The sequence below is a fragment of the Protomyctophum parallelum genome (assembly GCF_964188405.1).
Source record: "Protomyctophum parallelum genome assembly, chromosome: 9".
Lineage (NCBI taxonomy): Eukaryota > Metazoa > Chordata > Actinopteri > Myctophiformes > Myctophidae > Protomyctophum > Protomyctophum parallelum.
The window spans coordinates 44253326-44272014 of NC_139706.1; the positions used below are offsets into that span (position 1 = coordinate 44253326).

General features: G+C 45.0%; 1 protein-coding gene across 1 annotated transcript in view; it reads right to left on the reverse strand.

The window, feature by feature from the left end:
- dync2h1 (dynein cytoplasmic 2 heavy chain 1) overlaps nucleotides 1-18689 on the reverse strand; it is a 389827-nt gene that overhangs the window by 357356 nt on the left and 13782 nt on the right. The window contains exons 12-28 of the mRNA XM_083773699.1: nucleotides 18352-18476; nucleotides 17753-17928; nucleotides 17448-17643; nucleotides 17193-17288; nucleotides 16786-16947; nucleotides 16388-16486; nucleotides 12132-12271; nucleotides 11486-11714; nucleotides 10802-10929; nucleotides 10115-10230; nucleotides 8939-9066; nucleotides 8227-8376; nucleotides 7786-7991; nucleotides 6746-6901; nucleotides 6474-6588; nucleotides 4111-4281; nucleotides 751-909 (exon numbers count right to left, since the gene is read on the reverse strand). Coding sequence (XP_083629825.1) covers nucleotides 751-909; nucleotides 4111-4281; nucleotides 6474-6588; nucleotides 6746-6901; nucleotides 7786-7991; nucleotides 8227-8376; nucleotides 8939-9066; nucleotides 10115-10230; nucleotides 10802-10929; nucleotides 11486-11714; nucleotides 12132-12271; nucleotides 16388-16486; nucleotides 16786-16947; nucleotides 17193-17288; nucleotides 17448-17643; nucleotides 17753-17928; nucleotides 18352-18476 — 2552 coding nt within the window. The remainder of the gene's footprint in view (nucleotides 1-750; nucleotides 910-4110; nucleotides 4282-6473; nucleotides 6589-6745; nucleotides 6902-7785; nucleotides 7992-8226; nucleotides 8377-8938; nucleotides 9067-10114; nucleotides 10231-10801; nucleotides 10930-11485; nucleotides 11715-12131; nucleotides 12272-16387; nucleotides 16487-16785; nucleotides 16948-17192; nucleotides 17289-17447; nucleotides 17644-17752; nucleotides 17929-18351; nucleotides 18477-18689) is intronic.

The following is an 18689-nucleotide window of genomic DNA, read 5'->3' on the forward strand; positions in this document are numbered from 1 at the left end:
AGATGTCTCTCGTAACCTTGGACACACTCAATTTATTGCATTTTGCCAATGCACTGTGAACCTTCGCTCTAAACTGCTAGTGGGAATTCAGCATGAGGATTTGTTCCTAAATGGCCTGTGTGGTCAAATAAAGAGTTTAAATACCTGGATTATGAAATAAATAAAAGTGCATGTATGACACCAAATTCGTGTGACTTCTACCGCTGCTTTGATTGCCAAAAGCAAAGCTTGTGGAACTCCCACTACGGTGACGTGACCTTCACCTAATCAGGTGGTTCTCAAACATTTGTCACAGAGCCTCATCTGAAAATATGTTCTGACAGGGACCCCAAGAAGAGAAGATTTTTATTTAAAAATGCAAAATTATTCAAAATGTTCCTTTTTTTAGATTAAAAAAAGGTGATATTTTTGAATAGCCAATTTATACATGTAAAGTGATTAAAAGTATTGTAATGAACTTTGAGAACTACTGATATAGACAATAACCTCTCCGCGTTCTCTGCCTAACGCGGCCTGTGTCAATAGAGGGTATGCGCGTGACATCATCCAGACATACCGTGACATACCCAGAAGTTATGCAGGAGCGCCTACTGAGTGGCAAAAAACGTCTTTCTGTCCTTGATGGCCAGAAAATCTGATTGCATTAAACAACGTTTAAAGACAAAACTTTGCCCTTCACCTTGCCACTCGATTTGCCACTCACTTTATGCATACCTCTATTAGGCCTAACTGTACGAGTGTGTACTGTACCTGGTTAACTATGTCCTTCCAGTCCTTGATGAGGGTGAGCGTGTGTCCAGCGCTGTCGGTGTACTCGGTGAGGTTGAAGGCTGCCGCCGCGCCCCACAGCTCCAACTCCCTGAGGGCCTCCCTGATGGTCACCTCTGCCTGTGCACGGCTGTTCAGGTCCTACACACACACACACACACACACACACACACACACACACACACACACACACACATTTTATGCCCACCCAGATATTTCCAAAATGAACTTGATCATACAGCAACGTCACACAAAAGCATCAAAGCTGCCATGTGTCAGTAATGACCAGTTTACTTTGTTTGGAGGGTACATGCTACACAACAGACTCCCTGTAGCCTGTAACAATGGAAGGCACAAAGACCCCCCTGGCAGCGGCAGTCAGGCATGGCAGATCCTCACACTCTGAAGTTGAGTTTTGTCAGAAAAGCTTAGCAGATCAGCGGGCCAGTGGCGCAATGGATAACGCGTCTGCCTATGGAGCAGAAGATTCCAGGTTCGAGTCCTGGCTGGCTCGTAGTTTTCCCTTATGGGAAAGCATTTTTTAGAGAATAGTTCCTAAACATGAAATGATGATATATGTCATATATGATGTCATATTTGTCAGGTGAAACAAGCGCTGTCTCCATTGTGAATCTATGTGTCTATGGGGTCAGACAACTTTGGCAACTTTGAGGCAGGCCTGTCTACAGTTTAAATGGACAGGTATCAGTCAAAAGGGAGACATCGAAGAGGAAGGATGGATGGGGAACATATGGAATGTCAGAACAGGTCAGCTCTAGATCCCAGATCTAAGGGTTTGAGGTGAGATGTAGAGTTGCTAGCCAATATTGATGACATAAGGGATCTCCAAATATGGGCTTAATATTGATGACATCACGTGATGTTACAAGGCATGACCATATATGGGGCGTGACTGACTGACTGACTGACTGACGGGAAATGCACGATTTCATATTAAATGCAACGTGGGGTCGCAACAAAGGACATGATGTGATCAATTTGGATTGCTTTGAGATGCTACCCAGCTGTCCAACACTAGAGGGCGCAATCAGACTAAAGTGTAGATTGCAAGCAGTAAAAAGATGATGCTTTTGGACAAGATAGAAAGATGGAAGGACAGATAGACTTTGTAAAATACTGTACAAAATCTTAAACGTTTTAATGAAATGCTGAATTAAGCTTATAGTTTTGTCACCGGCACGCAACTAAGTGTAAATCATAACTTCAACCAACAACCTAAACCTAACATCTTAACCCATTCTGAACGGGCACCCATTTTGGTGTTAGCATCATGTTATGCTTTAGCTATTGAAAAATAGCAGATCTACAAGCTCATATCGCGCCACCGAGTGGCGCGATACGAGCTTGTAGGTCTGCTATTTTTGAATAATCGAAGAACGACTGACATTTTTAGAATCTGATCTCGGGTCAGAATGGGTTCATCAGACCGGTGTGTGTCCGGTGGAAACCTTCGTATGAATCTGATCTCAGATCAGAATGGGTTAAATGCCTAAATCAAACTAATTGTAAGACTGATTCTAAGAAAAAGAACAGGAAAATGGTCCTCACAATGTCTATTGGGCCAGAGAAAAGATATTATACCTGGGCACTTCAGAAGACTACCCAAATAACCCATTCTGAACGGGCACCCGTTTTGGTGTTAGCATCATGTCGTGCTTTACCTATTGAAAAATAGCAGATCTACAAGCTCATATCGCGCCACCGAGTGGCGCGATACGAGCTTGTAGGTCTGCTATTTTTTGAAAAATCGAAGAACGACTGACATTTTTAGAATCTGATCTCAGGTCAGAATGGGTTCATCAGACCAGTGTGTGTCCAGTGGAAACCTCGTATGAATCTGATCTCAGGTCAGAATGGGATAAAATATTGTGTATTGGAGCACTCGACTGGTGAACGGCCTACTTGATCATACAGCAACGTCACACGAAAGCATCAAAGCTGCCATGTGTCAGTAATGACCAGATGACTTTGTTTGGAGGGTACATGCTGCACAACAGACTCCCTGTGGCCTGTTGTGTAACAATGGAAGGCACAAAGACCCCCCTGGCAGCGGCAGTCAGGCATGGCAGATCCTCACACTCTGAAGTTGAGTTTTGTCAGAAAAGCTTAGCAGGTCAGCGGGCCAGTGGCGCAATGGATAACGCGTCTGCCTACGGAGCAGAAGATTCCAGGTTCGAGTCCTGGCTGGCTCGTAGTTTTCCCCTAATGGGAAAGCATTTTTAGAGAATAGTTCCTAAACATGAAATGATGATATATGTCATACATGATGTCATATTTGCGGGCCAGTGGCGCAATGGATAACGCGTCTGCCTACGGAGCAGAAGATTCCAGGTTCGAGTCCTGGCTGGCTCGTAGTTTTCCCTTATGGGAAAGCGTTTTTAGAGAATAGTTCCTAAACATGAAATGATGATATATGTCATATATGATGTCATATTTGTCAGGTGAAACAAGCGCTGTCTCCATTGTGAATATGTGGGTCTATGGGGTCAGACTCCCACTGTCTTAGGTGGCGTTTCAGAGTATGGAGACAGACTTCCATTGGCTTATGTGGCTTTTTGGAGCAGTGCATGTTCGCCAACCTTAATGCATGTTCGGAATAACGGGACTTCGGATCTATGGGCAGTTCCCAGGCCTCAAAGTTTTTACAGAATAGCAGCTCAAATAGGCATTTATGGACATCAGGTCAGCCAGACTGGGTGTAAGGGGCATCATGGCCTTGACGGACATCCCTCTAACTATTAGGAGTTGGAGGTGAATAACACGGTTACCTGACTGGGAATCGAACCCGGGCCGTGGCTGAGAGCGCCGATTCCTAACCGAAATGTGATATGCTGCAGTACTTTCATACATGAAGGCCTGATTCATTACCCTGGAAGGGGGCCAGGGTTTGGTATTCTGCATTATAGGCACTTGATGTGGGCATCGTGGCGCAATCAGTAGCGCAGTCACCTCACAACTATAAGGACCAGTGTTTGATTCCTTTCGGGTATGCTGTGCGACCTGGCATGTTCTCTTCTCCGTGTAATCAGCGCCCATACCCTAGGTAGGTTTGGTAAACTGGCCTTTCTGTGTGGAGTTTGCATGTTCTCCCCGTGTGCCCTAGGGTAGGTACTCTCACAAAAAAAACATGCAGTAATCTTGGTGTCTATACTCTCTCCCCCTGGTCAGCCTGGGTGCCTGATGGAGGGGAAAGGATGTCCGTAGTCGGGTTGCGGGAGCAACAGCTCCACCAGAGAGCTCCAAACTTCCCTCTCCAGAATGGGTATCAATACTGAAAAAGAAGGAAAGAATTATACCGATACCAAGCCCTAGTGTGCGTACCTTGAGTTCCAGGGCCTTGTCTATGATGGTGTCGGCCACGTTGAGCAAGTGGCTGAAGGTCAGGTTCTCCAGGGTGGTTCCCCTGGGCAGACCCAGCAGACGGAACATGTCCAGCCAGTGGTCCTGAGACAGATGCTCTCCACGCACATACTTCAATACCGGAACCACACTCTGTACAAACACACAATGAACCAAGGTAACTAAAACGAATAGGTAACTAAAACTAATTAACCCATTCTGACCGGGCACCCATTTTGGTGTCAGCATCATGTCGTGCTTTATCTATTGAAAAAATAGCAGATCTACAAGCTCATATCGCGCCACCGAGTGGCGCGATACGATCTTGTAGGTCTGCTATTTTTGAATAATCGAAGAACGACTGACATTTTTAGAATCTGATCTCAGGTCAGAATGGGTTGATCAGACCAGTGTGTGTCCAGTGGAAACCTTCGTATGAATCTGATCTCAGGTCAGAATGGGTTAAATAACAAAAAACGACTACTACTTCAAGTATCCTACAGTACACTCACCAATCACATACTGTATATAAAAATGCAAATGGCGAAAAAGCTTGAAATCATCAAAGCTATGGCATCCAATATTGCATCCTATGGTCTTTTCAGTGGCTTACACTAGATGGCGATGGCTGGGATAAGGGCTCATTTTACATTTCAATTGCTGTGCTTGACTTTCAGCTGTTTCCACATCTTTACATACGGAATAATTCATTCGTTGTCATCTCAGTACAGCAGTCATACATAAAGTGCTTGCCTGTTGTTGCTTGGTATGACATTGCATTACTTGTGAAGAACCGTCATTGGACAAATTGTGACTTTTAAGCCACTTGGTAATCTTCACAAGCGAAGGACAAACATGATGATGCTGTGTGTGGGAGTGGGTGTTGGTGTCAATGCAAAGTGTTCACACCCCATTTGGTCAGACCAAATAGGGTGCGTGTCATGTTGACACCAGGCCCGGCTAGCTCAGTCGGTAGAGCATGAGACTCTTAATCTCAGGGTCGTGGGTTCGAGCCCCACGTTGGGCGTAGGTTTTTAATTTCCATTTATGTATTAATTTTAATTGATTCTTCCACCACCGACAGTGTTTGTACCTTATCCGTGACCAGATTTGACTGAGAGCCTGCCATCGCGCAAATTCCAGCTTTTCAACAGAGGAGAAAACCTTTTTATTTATTTTGTATGAGTTAATAGCACAGGCAGACTCTTCACATACTAGACTATGTCTGAAATAAGTGTCAGAGCTGAAATCGACATGTAAATATGAAATAAATGCTTAAACATGTAGCTAGGTGTAATGTTAGAGACCACAGAAGTGAACCTTTCAAGCCTGTTTTCTCAACACACTGTTTTCTGCAATACATTACCGGTACTCTATAAGCCATATCTCCAAAACTGATGAGTCAAACTGAACAACATCTCTATTTGAAGCTATGATTCCCTGCTTACATATGACATGAAAAAAAACAAAAAAACAATGGCATTTCCTCAGCCAAATTTGGACACGTGACCATGATTTAAAGCTGTCTACAGGGGCGGACAATCGTTTCATTTTCTTTCACCCGTTTTGTCTTTTGTTTTGTTTTTTCATTAGTTAAAAAAATAAAAGTGATTTAGTTATCGGCCATTGAATATAGCGTGTTGCTTTGACCAAAAATGTAATCTGGGAAAAATAAATCCAAGATAAATGTATTTTTCTAAGTGTGATAACGTGGAGGCAAACTGGAGGCTGTTTTTCACCTCCGGTTCGTCTCCTAGTAATCTAGTATCATTCATATGTTGACGAAGACCGCCATCTAGTGTAAACCACTGAAAAGACCATAGGACTCAATATTGGCTGCCATAGCTGAAGGTCTCAGGTCCCCCGACCCGATCCACATATCCAAGTGTCCCTGGAAGCTGCCCCTGCCCCCTATATTGGAAACTAATAATAATAATAACTTTATTTATATAGCACTTTTCTGGACAAAGTCACAAAGTGCTGTACAACAAATTCACTAAAAAAGCAGGAAAATCGAACACAATTAAATAGATGCAACATAGCAAATCAACCACTTACAGCCAGCTGGCCAACAGTAGAAAGCATATTTAAAGATGCAATATAAAAACAACAACAATGTAATAGATAGAAATACAGACAAACATTCAACGGGGCAGGGGGGGGAATGCTTTTCTGAACAAATACGTTTTGAGAAGAGATTTAAAGGATGCAATGGTATCTGCTTGTCGGATGGTTTTGGGAATGGTGTTCCAAATGTTATGCACTTTGCATACATTTTTAATGCACTTTGCAATAGCAGCACGGCTGGTTGTTGATGAACACCTTTATACTGTGCTATTTCTCACCTTGTATTTGTCCACCTCCGCCTGCAGTTTGACAGACATGGTGGTCGGCTGCTCCACCTTCCTCAGTCTGTCTTGCCAGGTAAACAGAAACTCCTCAAAAATGTAGGTTTTACTCCTGCAAATACACATGCACACGTACACACATTTTCACATTTTATAACATTGTGGTATTTGTGTGAGGATTTTACAATCATTGGTGTTTCTCTGCTTTTCATCTTAACCCATGGCCTTGACCCACAATCGTAAACCTTTGACCAATGGCCCTACAGTACCTGAATGTGATCCAGTCTTCCTGGGCCTTCTCTGTGAAGCCCTGCATCCACTCCTCATACAGAGACCACATCAGACTGCACTCCTCCATGTCTCTGACGGTCTCTTGGGCCAGAGAGAAGTCTGGAGCTGCCAGGTCAAAGTGGACACAGTCCTCACTGAGGAGGTGAGACGAGACGGGTACATAAGGTTAAGATGGTATGAAGGTTTCCTTTTCACAACATCATCATCATCATCATCATTCAACCATTCATTTCAAGAGGTAAAATATGAAACGAGACAAAACTACGGGAAAATGGTCCTCACAATGTCTATTAGGCATTTGACACACAAACAGAAGAATGAGAGAGAGAGAGAGAGAGAGAGAGAGAGAGAGAGAGAGAGAGAGAGAGAGAGAGGAATGTTGAGGAACGGGGATGAAAAGGAAACAGGAAGAGATGAAGGAGTCAGGGTAGGAGAGAGGGACTACATGAGTGAGCGAGATAGAAGGAAAGGAGGAAAATGAGAGAGAAGAACAGACAGAACAAATAGGGGGAAAAGTGAGAGAAAGAACGAGACTTAATGGCTGTATTTTTGTTAGAATGAAGATCTCTATTAAATGATACCTTCTCAGTGTGATTAATCGCCGATGGGGAGAAAGGCCTAATGTGGGTTTAATGTAAACTAATCTCATCTAAACTTTATCCATTTATCTTCCCTTTGTCCTTTGTTCAATTCATGTTCTGTATGGCTGAAGCATTATTGATCTGGATCTAGGCAAGCCATTAAACAGTATGGTTGAGTAAAACTCAACCAACGCAGGCAGTGTGTAATGTGTATCTATTGATTATTCTATAGATTACTCTTTTTATTATTATTAATTGAACATAATTGTGCCAAACCTCAAATAAAACATTCATGTGTCAACACATAAAAAAGAAAGAAATGATGATGTCAAATGATCTTTGTATGTTGATATTGTATGTTGATATTGATACCGTTATATGGAGAAACTTTTTTTCTGCCCGACAGCAACAAAATGTTAATATTGAAATGAACTCACAGCAGCTTGGTGCGAACCAGCTCCAGTTCACTGAACTCCTGCTGCTTATCTTTGATGGTCTGCAGACAGGCCAGCAGGGCCGCCTGGTCGCCCGTCTCCAGAACCTCGTCCTTGGGCTTCAGCTGGTCCCAGCGGGCCCTGAAGCGCTCCAGATCCGCCCGGTACGCCTGGATACGACCCTCCGCATTACTGCGCATGGCATCCACCTGGACAGACAGGGGAAGGACATGGAGGGAGGACGAGAGGAAGGAAAGAAGGAAGGAAGAAAGAAAGAAAGAAAGAGCGCTCTGTTATTTTCTTGATGACTGCTGCAGACCAAAACCAAATAATATTATGAATCAGATTATACATTTTTGCTCATAAGTAAATGATGTGTAAACAGAATAATGCAGGCAGGCTTTTCCGTTGGATCGGTGTGTTATGAGTGTGTGTGTCACACACCTGTTCTTTGATCATGAGCTGGTGACTCTCCATGATGAGCTCCAGTTTGTCCCACTTGGCCCTCAGGGAGGACAGAGAGTCCACACCCCCTCCAGCCACGGCCCGCAACAAGCGGTTCTTCTCCTCTGCACATTGGAACTGAGGCAGGATCTACACACACACACACACACACACACACACACACACACACACACACACACACACACACACACACACACGTCAATAAACACATGTGCTCTGCTCTGGCAGAAATGTTGTATGCCCATATCTCATCTTTTTTTGTGTCATGTAGAAGTAGGGAATGTAGTAATTTTTTTCTCTTTACATTTATTCATATTTTTATTTCCATTTCTGCAAAGCAGCAGGCTTTATATGCTTCAATGAAATGAATTTATTTTAGGATAAAATGTGTGCGACTGTAAAGACGAAACGGAAATGGGGAGGAGGCTTCAAATCTGCTTTCTCTCTTATATCTTATCTCATCAAAAGAGCTTCCGTGTCCCAGACTGTATGACCGGAAGCTTCCGTGTCCCAGACTGTATGACCGGAAGCTTCCGTGTCCCAGACTGTATGACCGGAAGCACATTTGAAAATGCCAACAGTCTGGCTATGCGAGACTACTGGAACACAGGTCCTTTTTTTTTTTTTTTTACATTTCCTGAAAAGTAATACAAGGTCACCACCACCCGGCCGACACATGCACGTTTCTTGCCTCAGGTTTGCGGGCTTTTATCCGTGCATGTCTGCCGTTGGCCTCTGCAATCTCCTCTACCCTCTCGGGGCGGCTGGACAAGGCTTCCGTGGATTCGGACACAAAGCTCTCAATACTCTGAGTATGACCTGGAGGGAGAAGAAAGGAGTGGAGATGAGTGGAGGACAGAGAGAGTACCACCCACATTTAGAACAAACGTTCTCATTCTACTGCTCTGTCACCAAAATGTGTGACACCATCCATTAAACTAAAGGATGTGTAACACTGGTTTCTTTCAAAATTGTCCTGAAAAAGAAATCAGTAGACTGCAAGTCGCAAGGGGAGGTAAATGCGTTTTTCTTTTGCACATATAGGGCTCTAATTTTGTCGCCGCCATTACCCGAGACGTGGCCCGCAATTCAGCCGCTGAATAACTAATATAGGAACTTGCTCTGTCCCTTAATGGTATTTTGGTCAAGCGGCACCCGCTATCTTTTTTGCGGTGTGGTCATGGGCGTGTTGGCACGCTTGCCCCTGAATTGCTATTTCGGTCACTCACATTTGGGAAGACGATAGTGGAGTTTAAAGCCACCCGTAACTTATACCCGTACGCCGTGCCAAATTAGTTTGGTAAAGCGGCACGCGCTGCGCATCTGCATGGAGATGTCCTTGGAGTAAGGCTGCGTCATCTCTCCTTATTCTCCTATACACATCTATTTGTAATTGTCCTATAATCAGCAGAAGTGAGAGCCTGTCACTTCCTTGTGTCCATTGTATTTAATTGTCTAGTCAAAGAAGTTATTTGATTTGTGCCATTGTGCACGATTCACTCTGCTCGTTCAGTTTCATCACCCCATTGCACAGTGTTATTTTGCCTCAGTTCAGTGCAAGTCTGTTTAATTAATCCGATTTCCCGAACTTTCCTTTCTCGCTTGATATTCTGTGCACGGTGGAAAAAAAGAAGGAAAAGAAAACGGCGGGGGGGGGGGGGCGGGGGGCAGTGCTGCTTTATTGCAGTGAGACTGCATGTGTTGGTCAGACTGGATGATAAAGTGCCCCTTGGTTTCTTTATCGTCTTTCACTGAAGTCACACGATGGCCACATGAAGTCTGAGATCCACATTGGAGCGACACCATTCCCATTGTGGATACTGAGACACAGTAGAGTATGTGCGGATTGAAATGAAGCGCTCCGTACCTTGGATGGACCTCTTGAGAGACGTTAGCAAGGTGTCAAACAGCCTCTGGATGAGGTCGTCGATGGCCGCCTTGACAGGCTCACAGTTCACAATGATGCAGTCCACCTTCTCCTGGCTGATGAAGAGGAGGATGGGGGGACAGACAAACAGAGGAAGAGGAATCCCAAAAAGTAACAGTTTTATACACAATGAGGATTCCATCCGACAGCAACATAAAATGCATGTGGTAGCATTTCCACGTGCACAGCCTGATTCATCAATCTTCTTCTTAGCTGAATATATTTGTTAAGTACGCACGTCGCACAAACTCACATCTTCTCTGAGGGATTTGAATGTGCAAGACAACTTAGAATGCCATATTCTTCCAGCTAAATAAATAGTGCCACACTGGTTTGACCATTAGGGCACAGGGAAAAGTCAGCTAAAATTAAATAACAAAAGAAATGCACGTGACTTGTCCCCAAACATAGAGCAAGTCTTTCATGAGGATAAAATAAAACTCTTCTACCTCTACTTTATCATTCTGTGCCATTTTTATGTCACATTTATTGAGAGTACAATCATTATGACACAATAAAACCCAGTGTTAATTCAACTCAAAAGAGCATACAAATTTACATGTGAAAGCTGTTTGGAGTTAAATGTAGCACTGTTGCTTTCCCAGGGTAATGTGTTGTGTTGTATACCTGGGCAGCCGTTCAGACTCTTTGCCCCGGGCTTTCAGGGCCTTGAAGTTCCTCTCCCAGTCTTGGACCGAGTCCAGGTGCTTCTCCACCAGTGTCTCCATGTCGACCTGACCCAGCACCACCCATTCCTTCAACACACACGCACACACACACACGCACACACGCACACCAAATTATACTATCTAGTATCTATCTGTTACCCAGCTTGCTGTACTCTTTGCAGACATTTTCAACATGCCAAGGTACTGTTCCAACATGTTTTAAAGCCACCACCATTATTCCTGTACCTCAGCCCTGCATCAACGACTACAGGCCTGTCGCTCTCATGCGTGGTGGTGGTAATGCATGGCTTACAGTAGCTGAAGAGGGAAGTGCAATGTATCAGAATCTCTATTGCTGGAAGTACCAACTAAAAAAAAAACTAAAAAAAAACTAAAAACTCAAATAAACTCACCAGCCCTATTTTCTGCTTTCAAAAGTTTTCAACCCAGACGCACTTCTGTAGACAGGTACTTTAACCCTGTGCCATCTGAGCTTTCCAAGCTGTGTTTCTAAGTCACTTGAGATGGCTTAACCAATATATATGCTAAAATGCAGAACACGAAAAGAAAGACACTCTGCATGCATTGAGGCTTGTTTAAATGTATTGCAAGAAGTTTGAATGGTCATATCTTGCTGGGGCACCTTAAACTTGTCCTGTACGGTCAGCAAGCGACTGAAGAGGTCCTCTGCCTTGCTGAAGATGGTGAGGAACCCTGAGGCGTTCCTGTCGATCATGACGCCGAAGATGAGCTCTTCACCCTGGGCACTGACCCCCTTGAACTGGTTGGGGATGCTGATGAAGCGTTTCATCTCCCTGAAGTAGCGCGCTCGCACTTCCTCAAATGGCGGGCGGAACTGCAGCCTCCCCTGCCTATACGAGGAAAATTATAGAGAAGTGGATGAAGTCTAAGTTGTTTTTATCCACAATGAAGCCTCGTTTATTCAAGGGCAGATTTAGCTCAGGGCAGTGGTTCTCATTTGGGGAGAGAACCACTCCACATAAATAAAATCAAACCAACATACAATGTGTTACAGGGTATCTATTCTACACATTTCTAAAGTGACAATTTAAGACCTTGATAACATTCACACAATAAAAACAGTAACATTATTAAAAGACACAGAAATTATTGCAGGTGAGAAAGGAACCCCATATAGGGCTTACACACACACAAGGTTCTCATCTAAAAGAATAAACAAGTACTAAGGTAAACATACAGTAAGTAGGTCTACATTATACCTTTTTAATACCCCTCAAATAAAATAAATACAAAAGGGCGATACTCACTTGAAGGTGAGGTCGACGGGGATTTCGGGCAGATTCTTATTGAGAGCTTCCAGTCCCGTCTGGTACTGGTGCTCCAGACCTTTGTACAGCTGGTGGTTCCAATGCTGCCGCCATGCGCCCATGTCACTGGACCTGAAACCCTGCACACGCACCTGCATCAATCAGGTGCAACTCTGATACAGAACCCTAAACCCCAAATAATAATACTACTCACAAGTACATTATTACAAACACAAGCTAATAGTAAAGACAGGCGTAAGACAACATTTGTCATGCTTGTCATCTAGGTCTACAGTATGTTTACACTATTTGACGCAATATTAAAACAACCAGGGAAGAATAATGTCTGAATTCTCTATCTGGGCCCCCAGAGTAATGAATTCTCTACCTGGGCCTCCAGAGTAATGAATTCTCTACCTGGGCCCCCAGAGTAATGAATTCTCTACCTGGGCCCCCAGAGTAATGAATTCTCTACCTGAGCCTCCAGAGTAATGAATTCTCTACCTGGGCCCCCAGAGTAATGAATTCTCTACCTGGGCCTCCAGAGTAATGAATTCTCTACCTGGGCCTCCAGAGTAATGAATTCTCTACCTGGGCCCCCAGAGTAATGAATTCTCTACCTGGGCCTCCAGAGTAATGAATTCTTTACCTGGGCCCCCAGAGTAATGAATTCTCTACCTGGGCCTCCAGAGTAATGAATTCTCTACCTGGGCCTCCAGAGTAATGAATTCTCTACCTGGGCCCCCAGAGTAATGAATTCTCTACCTGGGCCTCCAGAGTAATGAATTCTCTACCTAGGCCTCCAGAGTAATGAATTCTCTACCTGGACCTCCAGAGTAATGAATTCTCTACCTGGGCCTCCAGAGTAATGAATTCTCTACCTGGGCCTCCAGAGTAATGAATTCTCTACCTAGGCCTCCAGAGTAATGAATTCTCTACCTGGGCCTCCAGAGTAATGAATTCTCTACCTGGGCCTCCAGAGTAATGAATTCTCTACCTGGGCCTCCAGAGTAATGAATTCTCTACCTGGGCCCCCAGAGTAATGAATTCTCTACATGGGCCCCCAGAGTAATGAATTATCTACCTGAGCCTCCAGAGTAATGAATTCTCTACCTGGGCCCCCAGAGTAATGAATTCTCTACCTGGGCCCCCAGAGTAATGAATTCTCTACCTGAGCCCCCAGAGTAATGAATTCTCTACCTGGGCCCCCAGAGTAATTAATTCTCTACCTGGGCCTCCAGAGTAATGAATTCTCTACCTGGGCCTCCAGAGTAATGAATTCTCTACCTGGGCCTCCAGAGTAATGAATTCTCTACCTGGGCCTCCAGAGTAATGAATTCTCTACCTGAGCCTCCAGAGTAATGAATTCTCTACCTGGGCCCCCAGAGTAATGAATTCTCTACCTGAGCCTCCAGAGTAATGAATTCTCTACCTGGGCCCCCAGAGTAATTAATTCTCTACCTGAGCCTCCAGAGTAATGAATTCTCTACCTGGGCCTCCAGAGTAATGAATTCTCTACCTGGTCCTCCAGAGTAATGAATTCTCTACCTGGGCCTCCAGAGTAATGAATTCTCTACCTGGGCCTCCAGAGTAATGAATTCTCTACCTGAGCCTCCAGAGTAATGAATTCTCTACCTGAGCCTCCAGAGTAATGAATTCTCTACCTGAGCCTCCAGAGTAATGAATTCTCTACCTGAGCCCCCAGAGTAATGAATTCTCTACCTGGGCCTCCAGAGTAATGAATTCTCTACCTGGGCCCCCAGAGTAATGAATTATCTACCTGAGCCTCCAGAGTAATGAATTCTCTACCTGGGCCCCCAGAGTAATGAATTCTCTACCTGGGCCTCCAGAGTAATGAATTCTCTACCTGGGCCTCCAGAGTAATGAATTCTCTACCTGGGCCTCCAGAGTAATGAATTCTCTACCTGGGCCTCCAGAGTAATGAATTCTCTACCTGGGCCTCCAGAGTAATGAATTCTCTACCTGGGCCCCCAGAGTAATGAATTCTCTACCTGGGCCTCCAGAGTAATGAATTCTCTACCTGGGCCTCCAGAGTAATGAATTATCTACCTGGGCCCCCAGAGTAATGAATTCTCTACCTGGGCCTCCAGAGTAATGAATTCTCTACCTGAGCCTCCAGAGTAATGAATTCTCTACCTGGGCCCCCAGAGTAATGAATTCTCTACCTGGGCCTCCAGAGTAATGAATTCTCTACCTGGGCCTCCAGAGTAATGAATTCTCTACCTGGGCCCCCAGAGTAATGAATTCTCTACCTGGGCCCCCAGAGTAATGAATTCTCTACCTGAGCCTCCAGAGTAATGAATTCTCTACCTGGGCCTCCAGAGTAATGAATTCTCTACCTGGGCCCCCAGAGTAATGAATTCTCTACCTGAGCCCCCAGAGTAATGAATTCTCTACCTGAGCCTACAGAGTAATGAATTCTCTACCTGGGCCTCCAGAGTAATGAATTCTCTACCTGGGCCTCCAGAGTAATGAATTCTCTACCTGGGCCCCCAGAGTAATGAATTCTCTACCTGGGCCCCCAGAGTAATGAATTCTCTACCTGAGCCTCCAGAGTAATGAATTCTCTACCTGGGCCTCCAGAGTAATGAATTCTCTACCTGGGCCCCCAGAGTAATGAATTCTCTACCTGGGCCCCCAGAGTAATGAATTCTCTACCTGGGCCTCCAGAGTAATGAATTCTCTACCTGAGCCTCCAGAGTAATGAATTCTCTACCTGGGCCTCCAGAGTAATGAATTCTCTACCTGGGCCCCCAGAGTAATGAATTCTCTACCTGGGCCCCCAGAGTAATGAATTCTCTACCTGGGCCTCCAGAGTAATGAATTCTCTACCTGGGCCCCCAGAGTAATGAATTCTCTACCTGGGCCCCCAGAGTAATGAATTCTCTACCTGGGCCCCCAGAGTAATGAATTCTCTACCTGGGCCTCCAGAGTAATGAATTCTCTACCTGGGCCCCCAGAGTAATGAATTCTCTACCTGGGCCCCCAGAGTAATGAATTCTCTACCTGGGCCTCCAGAGTAATGAATTCTCTACCTGGGCCCCCAGAGTAATGAATTCTCTACCTGGGCCCCCAGAGTAATGAATTCTCTACCTGGGCCCCCAGAGTAATGAATTCTCTACCTGGGCCCCCAGAGTAATGAATTCTCTACCTGGGCCTCCAGAGTAATGAATTCTCTACCTGGGCCTCCAGAGTAATGAATTCTCTACCTGGGCCTCCAGAGTAATGAATTCTCTACCTGGGCCTCCAGAGTAATGAATTCTCTACCTGGGCCCCCAGAGTAATGAATTCTCTACCTGGGCCCCCAGAGTAATGAATTCTCTACCTGGGCCTCCAGAGTAATGAATTCTCTACCTGGGCCCCCAGAGTAATGAATTCTCTACCTGGGCCCCCAGAGTAATGAATTCTCTACCTGGGCCCCCAGAGTAATGAATTCTCTACCTGGGCCTCCAGAGTAATGAATTCTCTACCTGGGCCCCCAGAGTAATGAATTCTCTACCTGGGCCCCCAGAGTAATGAATTCTCTACCTGGGCCCCCAGAGTAATGAATTCTCTACCTGGGCCTCCAGAGTAATGAATTCTCTACCTGGGCCTCCAGAGTAATGAATTCTCTACCTGGGCCCCCAGAGTAATGAATTCTCTACCTGGGCCCCCAGAGTAATGAATTCTCTACCTGGGCCTCCAGAGTAATGAATTCTCTACCTGGGCCTCCAGAGTAATGAATTCTCTACCTGGGCCCCCAGAGTAATGAATTCTCTACCTGGGCCTCCAGAGTAATTAATTCTCTACCTGGGCCTCCAGAGTAATGAATTCTCTACCTGGGCCTCCAGAGTAATTAATTCTCTACCTGGGCCTCCAGAGTAATGAACTCTCTACCTGGGCCTCCAGAGTAATGAATTCTCTACCTGGGCCTCCAGAGTAATGAACTCTCTACCTGGGCCTCCAGAGTAATGAATTATCTACATGGGCCCCCAGAGTAATGAATTCTCTACCTGGGCCTCCAGAGTAATGAATTATCTACCTGGGCCCCCAGAGTAATGAATTCTCTACCTGGGCCTCCAGAGTAATGAATTATCTACCTGGGCCCCCAGAGTAATGAATTCTCTACCTGGGCCTCCAGAGTAATGAATTATCTACCTGGGCCTCCAGAGTAATGAATTCTCTACCTGGGCCTCCAGAGTAATGAATTCTCTACCTGGGCCTCCAGAGTAGCAAAGAATGTCTGAATTCTCTACCTGGGCCTCCAGAGTAGCAAAGCCGGTGCGTAGGTCTTGAAGTCCATCCTTCCATCGCTGCTGATGTCTCAACAGATCCACGTTCATCAGAGTCACAACCTGACGCACACACACACACACACACAGTGTCAGTCCTTGTCCATTTTATGCCCATATATGGAGATCGCTGTATCTGTCAGTCGTTGTCCATTGTATGTCCATAATATAGGATGGAATCTACTCAAATAAGAGCCCCTGCATTATGTACAGGGAAATTACACTCTGGGTGTCTGTACTATTTGTACAAAAGTTGGTATATTATCAGTGGAATTACCCTTTTGGAAATAGTCATGGGCCATGCAGAGAAATATGTTTTATAAACGTTTTATCTGTTTTCATAATCCATGTGTGATGATTACCTTCTCGATGAAGTCGGTGTGCCACTTGCGTAGCTTCCTGTTCTCAGTGGACAGTTTCTCGGCTGCTGACTGCAGCTTGCCGATGTACACCTCCAGCTCTTTGGGGTTGTCCCACGTGATCTGCACCTTCCCACCAGACTCCTTGGACTGGGACCGAGGATTCTGAAACAGAGGTGCAGGCTAAACGTGAACATCTACACTTCTGTACTGGACAACCCAAAACTAAACTGAAACATCAAACCTGGCTCAGCTTTGGTTTTCAAAAAGTATTGTTACAGGCGGGCTTCACAGTGTCTTCACAGTCTCTTAAACTGGAAGACTTTCTTTGACTTTGTCTTTTTTAAGTCCTTGTTCTATAAGGCCTTATTTGGACATCAAAACAGAGGTACAGAGTAGCAGTGTTGTACCTTGATAACCTGTTCAAAGGACAGAGCGAGGCCGAGCATCATGGGTCGCTGTGAGGGAATCATCTGCTGGTCGATGGTGTTGTAGAAATGAGCCACCTACAATAGAAACCAACCCATTGAGACCTGAGACCGATTCTACAAATTGTTACAAAACACATTGAAATGCCAAAAAAAAAAAAAGTTAAAGTGGTTAAAATGATTATGATGCTGAGAACAACTGCTCTATAGTATGCGTGCATGTGTGCGTTCTCTCACCTGTTTCAGAACAATAGCCTGTCTGTAGAACTTGTCGGCAGTGTTGGCAGCCTGCTGGATCTTGGCTGGGATGGGGAAGCCCAGGGCAGAGAGCTGCCTGACCTCCCTGAGCAGACTGACCAGTCTGTCAGAGTACTGGATCTTCAGCCTGCCGTCCACATGGTCCAGGTCCATCACACGGTTACTGGCCTGCAGGCTGGAGGAGGAGGAGAAAAGACAGACATGATGCTCCAGCAGCCGTGGCACACCAGTGTCTCCTCTGACTGTAATCATCGCTATAGTGTGCGTGCGGTCCTGTGTCACACCTGACTCCAGACTTGGGGTCGGCCAGCCCAGACAGCATGTCTCTGGACCAGTCTTCAAACTGCTCCTGCTCATAGGCCCTCAGAACCTCCAGCAGGTCGTCACAGAAACGCAGGAAGCCCCGGAACCCGGACAGGTCCGAGAGCAGCGCCTCTGCAATGCGGTTCGAATCCTCCACCTGAGGAGGGCGGAGGGCGGGAGAAAAGATGGCACAAAAACAGACGTATCAGATCACACACACAAGCAAAGAACACACTTTAGTACATATTGTCGTTTCCGGTGAAATCCTTGTACAAACCAAACAACCTCTTGGATTAACACACCGTTGCCTAGACAAAAAAAGCTAAAGCAAACCAACAGCAGACTCCATAAACTGACTAAAACAAAACAATTGGATAGTTACAAAAGAATAGTGAAGTTTAATGTTAGGGTGAAACCAACCAAACCTCATGATCAGAATCAGAATTTACAATTTTGGAATTTTCCAGACGCTCTTAACCAGAACAGCTTACAATAAGCAAAGTTAAGTATAATACTTACCGGTAATAACTCAGCTAGCACAACCTCTAAAATATGCGCACACACACACACAAACACCTGCCTTGTGTATGAACTGTCGGACCCAGACAATGTTGTTGACGACCTCCGGGAGGTTCCGTCCAATCAGAGGGCCATTCTTGTCTCCTGGGGCACCGTGGCAACGACTCTCAAAGTCACTCCTCAGGCCTGAAGTCATGAACGGACAAAGGGTCAATATTGAGGGGTTTAAAAAGTGAACTGTCTGAAAAGTGAAAATACATATTAAGGAGGATCAAAACATACACACACTGTTTAATAACTCCAAATAACTTAATTTAATTTTCTATTAATGACGTAACGTTTCAAGCTTAATGTATGTTGAAGTCTATGAAGCTATCTATGAAATCTATGAAAACGTTT